Genomic DNA, 6,955 nt, shown 5'->3' on the forward strand with positions numbered 1-6,955 from the left:
GATATTCTGTGCTTCTTCACAAATGCGATGTAAGAAGTGCCGTTAATCCATGTTATGGCAAATCCTGACAGATCTGTATTTGCAACATTTTATGAAATATTAATTTATATATAAAATAGAGAAATAGAGAAAGATATAAAAAAAGAACAGAAAAGTAAAGCGTACCTATTACATGTTTCAGATATCTTCTCAACAGCTATTGTCGCACTTGGTTAATGAAACTCAGCAACAAAAGTAGTACTTAAACCTCAAAAAAGACAACGATAATCTTTCGAGTGTCAGACTAAATTTCAAAAAACTTCTTTAAATACAATATTTGTAGCTTCAGTAGTTATTTGCCCATCGTCATCACAAACCAAAATTTTTAATCCCTTTCTGCTTGTCACCTGAGAAAGAGCAACATATAGTTGTCCATGGGTAAAAATTAGTTTCTTCAAAAATAATCCCTCATGAGACAATGACTGTCCTTTACTTTTGTTGATTGTCATGGCAAAAGAAACGATGATTGGAAATTGTCTTCGCTGGAACTTAAATGGAATTCTAGCATCAGATGGAGTCAATGTCATTCTTGGAATAAACACTTTTTGTCCGGCCATCTGTCCTGCTAACACCTTGGCTTCAATAACTTGATTTCCATGTTTAGTTATGATCAACCTTGTTCCATTACATAATCCTGCTGACTGATCAATATTTCTTTATAACATTACTGGAATACCAACCTTTAGAGTAAGAGCATGATTTGGAACTCCAGAATATTTAATTGTATTAAAGGATTCAGGAGTGTGTACATGTTCCAGTGCTGAATAAGTATTGTCAGAGTTGTAGATTGTATCGGAACTCAAATATGATTTTTCATAACTTTGATTAAGAGAAATCATATATTCGCTGATTGATTCCACCATATCAAGAGTTGGAGTAAGAATGGCTCTTTGCTGGAGGTATCCTATGTCATTGCAACGACTGTTGAAATCTGGATATGTACTTTCTACAATTGCAGATGTTGGATCAACAGATTGTTTTATCAAAAGATCATCTGGTATTTAGACTTTTTCATTGCCCTCAACAGAAGTACCAACTATACCATCGCCAATTGCCAAAATCCAATCTGAAAAAATTCTCAACTCATCTAGATGTGTCCCTATTTCATTATCTTGCAATCTCATATTCTTTGTTAACTTTAAGAGTTGACAGTGAGGCCACAAATAAGAAGAATTGAGAGAAGCATTAACAATATCTTGTCTACTACCTTTTGGAATGACTGATAATATTTGTGTGAAGTCACCACCAAGAACAATTGTTTTACCTCCAAATGGTCAGTGTAAATTGGATGTATCTTTATACCTAAGAATATCTATTAAAGTTTTATCAAGAGCTTCAAAACAATATCTATGCATCATGGGTGCCTCATCCCAAATAATCAACTTTGCCTTAATAATTAAATTTTCTAAAGGAGTACCTTGCTTGATATTACATGTTGAATCTCCAGTTACATTTAGAGGAATCGCAAATCTTGAATGAGCTGTTCGACCACCTGGTAACAACAAAGATGCAATCCCGCTAGATGCAACAGTTAACACAATATCTCCTCTAGATCTTAAGGCAGAAGATAGAGTTCTCCAAATAAAAGTCTTGCCTGTTCCTCCAAAACCATATAAAAAGAAAAATCCACCTTTGTCTTCATTCACATCTCTTATTATTTTTTCATAAACTGACTCTTGCTCATGTGTCAAATTCTTTACTAATTGTTGATGTTCATCTGCCAAAACACATTTATTATAATGCAATTCATCCCATATTAATCTGTTACTGTTATCAATTTCTTCCGTATTATAAACATGCCTTGGCATTGTTGGAAAATCCTGGAAACTTCTTCCACAACCTTTCAAAAAAATTTCAAGATTTTGCAAACAATGATTTTTCAATTCTTCATCTGTTAGGTCAGCTTCTAAAATAACATGAAAATATAAAATAATTAAGTACAATTAGATTGTAAAGTTTAATTTAGCCTCATGAAATAAATAATAAGATTAACGAAAAACTACAGTGGTCAATAGTAGTTTACATTAATTTAAAGTACGTTTAACGTACATAGAATTTGAAGTAATAATATAGTCAAAACAATGTGCTCCTTTTTATTTTTTAAAATTGTTAATTGTCACGATCCCAACCCCGGTCGTGTTGGCACCCAACACACTGCTAGGCAAGCCTGACCAATTTAACAACCTTAACCCTATTTATGCAATTCATGATTCAATTAACACAAATAATTACTAAGTCATAATACTGAAACTCTGAAATATAGTTAAAACATGCGGAAAACCCAAGTAGAAATACTACTACTAGACAGCCCGAAGAATTCGGTGTCACAAGTCTGAGCCTCTAATACACGGGTGTCAACCTACTACATATTACTCTAAAGAAGTGCGGAAATAAAGCAAATAGGTTAGATGGGATGATCAGGACTGCGGACATCATGCAGCTACCTTGATGTTCCCAGATGCGATGTTCGGCAGAGAAATCCTCACTCAGCCTCAGTGGGTGCACCTAGATCTGCACGCAAGGTGCAGGGAGTAATGTGAGTACTTCCAACCCAGAGAGTAATAAACATAAATAATGGTTGAGAGTATGAAATCCTGGATAGGCACAATGTAAGCTATAATTACGGCAGTTTATCCAGATAATATCAACTCAATAAACCAATGAAAAGAATGATGCTGCAACAGATAAGTAAATGAATGACAATCAATTAAGAAATGCAACAAATAGGACGGTACTCTCTAGTACCCGCTGCAGCGTACAACCCGCTCCCTTTATTTATCATCGACGACGCTCACTGGGGGTGTGCAGACTCCGGAGGGTCCCCTTACGACCCAAGCGCAATATCAAGCCATCTCGTGGCATCCATTAGGCCCTAAGCCTCATATCAATATCAATATAATACTGCTGCGGCGCGCAGCCCGATCCCATATCATTTAGCATTGTTGCGGCGTGCAACCCGATCCTCAAATATCATTTTTGCGGCGTGCAACCCGATCCATAAATATTATTGTTGCAGCGTGCAACCCGATCCATATCATTTATCATTGTTGCGGCGCGCAACCCGACCATCAAATATCACTGTTGCTGCGTGCAACCCGACCCATATCATTTAGCATTATTGCGGTGTACAACCCGGTCCTCAAATATCATTATTGCGGCATGCAACCCAATCCATATCATTTATCACGCTACCTCACCCAAACAACAGTCACAAATAAGGGGAAAGGAAGTAAACAAATATTGGAGGAAATCCCGGCAAGGGAACAATATCAATAAACTCAATATATCCAGAATCATATAAGCCCCTCGGGCACAATAATATATAAATATTCAGCCCAAACTTCATTATAAATATTATTTAAGTTCCATGTTTGAGAAAAAGTGGATGAGTTTGCAAAACAATATCAAATACTAGGACTGAGTTCAATTATATGTAAAAATAGTAAGAAACTAGTAAGAGCAATCCCTGAAGGATTCAATCAGTTGGCACGCGGCCAAATTATGACAATTAATCCATTTTTATAAGGATATCAACTAAGCTTTAATCAATTAGGTAGTAATTTTATTAAGCGGGACGGACCAAGTCACAATCCTCGATGGTGCTCTACCCCACGTCCGTTATCCGGCGTGCAAGTCACCTCATATAGCACTACGATGTGCAAATTCGGGGTTTCAAACCCTCAACATAACATTTACATCTATTACTAACCTCAAGCCGGCCAAAATCCTAACTCGCTATGCCCTTGCCTCTCAAATCGACCTCCTCACGCATCTAATCTGACCAAAACCACAACGAATACGTTACATTATGCTATAAGATCAATACCCAATCGAAAATAATCGAAAAATATCAAAAATTCCGAATTTGGCAAAACCCGAACCCCGGGCCCACTTATCGAAACTCATAATTTTTTACAGAAAAATGTTCTTCATCTTCTCCCGATTCTGTATATATAAACAACACCAAAATTGGAGTCTGTTTGACCCGTCAAATCGACCCCTAAACATCTCGTAATCCCAGGCCCCAAAATCCTATTTTTCTACTGTTTTTCATGAATTAAAGGCTGAGATTATGGTTTATAATCACCCATAAACGAGTTTTAATAATCAAATCACTTACCTCTGTGATACCCACTGATTTTCTCTCCTAAAATCGCCTCAGAAGCTTCTTCTCGTTCAAAAATTGGAAGAAAACTCGACCTGCTCATATAGGTATACTTTTCACGCGTTTTACTGCTCCCAATGGATTCTTTGTAAAATTTTAATGAATTTAGGCTTTTGAATCACTCAATTTAACCTTATAATGAAGGAGATATGTAGGTTTTAAGATTTGCAAATAGTGCAGGTTTTTAATACGCCGTCAAGGGCAATTTCGTCATTAACCTAAAAATCTGGGCAACATTGGTAAAATAGCCATAAAATCCTCATACGATGTCCAAATTCGACGATTCTTTTTGCTACGGGTCCGTAATTACGATACGGATCTAATGCTTCATTCAAAACAGTAATCGGAGCTCATTTGTTCAATATGATATCATTTATGCTTGAAGAAATGACGTCGAAGCATAAGAAAAACGAGCACAACACAGCCCAAACCTATCCGAAACTCACNCATAGAAGGGACTTCGGCCTGAGAACACCCGCTAGGCTACCTCGTGAGTCCCTGGACTGAAGATAGCTCCCGGAAATCCTACTGCTGCGGTCCAAAAGCTGCTCCCTGATCTGTGCACAAAAATGTACAGAGTGTAGCATCAGCACAACCGACCCCATGTGCCGGTAAGTGCCTGGCCTAACCCCGGCGAAGTAGTGACGAGGCTAGACAAGACCTACCAAAAATAACCTGTACAGATATATATACATATACAAGAGCAACGGAAATAATAACAGAAGATATCAAGTAAAGCTGGGAAGGGGGCATGCTCGAGGATAACAAATGAAGACGAATTATTAGAAATAACAGCAGAACTACTCCGGGTTTCCATGATATATATATAGTGGACGGCGTGCCACACGATCCCATATTATAATACATAAGTGGTCGGCGCGCCACACGATCCCATTTCATAACATATATAGTGGTCGGCGTGCAACACGATCCCATTTCATAATATATAAGTGGACGGCGTGCCACACGATCCCATATTATAGTATATAAGTGGACGGCGTGCCACACGATCCCATATCATAGTATATAAGTGGACGGCGTGCCACACGATCCCATACTATAGTTCAAAATATCTGACTTTGTAAAGAAGGCCCCATTAGGGAAATTCGACATCATAACACTTTAACCCGGCAAGGGTACAGCTAACAGCCCAAATATCCCGGCTAGGGAGAGTACATAATAATAGTCTACACGTCCCGGCAAGGGAATAATCACAACACATCCTCTTTTAAATCACTTCTTTCTCCACTATCACATTCTTGTTCGAGCCAACGCTCCAAAATATACCAATCACAATTCTTCCTCAACCATTCACATTATATGAAATTTATCGAGTAAACAGGGAAATTGTGTCACATCATTCGAATTACAAGCAATTAAGACTCACGGTCATGCTAGACTCCGGTGCATAGACAACCGTCACCATGCCTATACACCATACTCCACATTTAGCAAGTAGCAAATAACATCCTAATCATATTCCCTCAAGCCAAAGTTAGAACAAACACTTACCTCGGTCCAAAGAATAGCAATCCACCCTCAAATACCGCCTTTCCTCTACAATCCGACTCTGAAACAATGGTATCTAGTCATAATTAGTTCAATAATATCAATAAGGGCTCAAAAACATAATCTCATAGCCTAGAAATGAAATTCCCATCATTCTTCCAAAAACACCAAAATTCGACACCGGTCCCACATGGTCCAAACACGAGGATCGGACCAAAACCCAATCACCCATAACCCCACGAGTTCAAATATACAATTTATTCCAAGATTCGACCCCAAATTGAGGTTGAATCACCCAAAATCCCCAAAACCCTAGCTCTACCCAAAACCCTTAATTTCTACTTTGATTTCATAAATTAGGTGTAGGAATTCCGTAATTAATGAAGAAGAGTGAAGGAATTAGGTGGGAAATTACTTACCCAAAGACTTTGGTGAAGAAGAGCTTCAAAAATCGCCCCTAGAGCTTGGAGAAGACAAGTTTTATGAAGAAATGGGAAAAATCCCGTAATGGGTCTGTTTTGAGCTTTTAAAATTAACTGGGCAAAAATGCCCTTCGCGTTCGCGGGAAAGGAGCCGCGTTCGCGAAGGGTTAATTCAACAGACCCTCGCGTTCGCGATGAGGAGGCTGCGAACGCGAAGAGAAAGACCGGGGGGTCCAGGGAAATTAACTACGCGAACGCGTGAATTAGTTCGTGAACACGAAGAAGGTGGAACTAAAGCTACGCGAATGCGGGCAAGGCTAATGTGGTGGCGGATGCCTTGAGTCGCCGGGCGGAGAGTTTGGGGAGTTTGGCATATTTACCAGCTTCAGAGAGGCCTATGGTGATGGATGTTCAGGCCTTAGCCAGCTAATTCGTGAGATTGGATCTTTCGGAGCCCAGTCGGGTTCTAGCCTGTGTGGTTTCCCGGTCTTCCCTATTTGACCGTATCAGGGAGCGGCAGTATGATGACCCCCATTTGCTTGTCCTTCAGGACAGGGTCCAGCGTGGGGATGCCAGAGATGTGACCATTGGAGATGATGGAGTAATGAGGATGCAGGGCCGGATTTGTGTGCCCAATGTTGATGGCCTTCGAGAGTTGATTCTAGCAGAGGCCCATAGTTCGCGGTATTCCATCCATCCGGGTGCCGCGAAGATGTATCAGGACTTGAGGCAGCACTACTAGTGGAGGCGCATGAAGAAGGATATAGTTGGTTATGTGTCTAGATGCCTCAACTGCCAGCAGGTGAAGTATGAGCACCAG

The 6,955-nt window shown here is 39.5% G+C and overlaps 1 protein-coding gene across 1 annotated transcript; it reads right to left on the bottom strand.

The window, feature by feature from the left end:
* Nucleotides 1-290: 290 nt before the first annotated feature.
* On the bottom strand, nucleotides 291-1,847 carry LOC109241497. The gene is made up of 3 exons (XM_019408236.1): nucleotides 1,457-1,847; nucleotides 789-985; nucleotides 291-680 (listed from the first exon to the last, which is right to left on the bottom strand). The coding sequence occupies exons 1-3, from the start codon at nucleotides 1,845-1,847 to the stop codon at nucleotides 291-293; spliced, it is 978 nt and encodes a 325-aa protein (XP_019263781.1).
* Between the last annotated feature and the right edge of the window lie 5,108 nt (nucleotides 1,848-6,955).

Source organism: Nicotiana attenuata, unplaced genomic scaffold (genome assembly GCF_001879085.1).
Source record: "Nicotiana attenuata strain UT unplaced genomic scaffold, NIATTr2, whole genome shotgun sequence".
NCBI classification, from domain to species: domain Eukaryota; kingdom Viridiplantae; phylum Streptophyta; class Magnoliopsida; order Solanales; family Solanaceae; genus Nicotiana; species Nicotiana attenuata.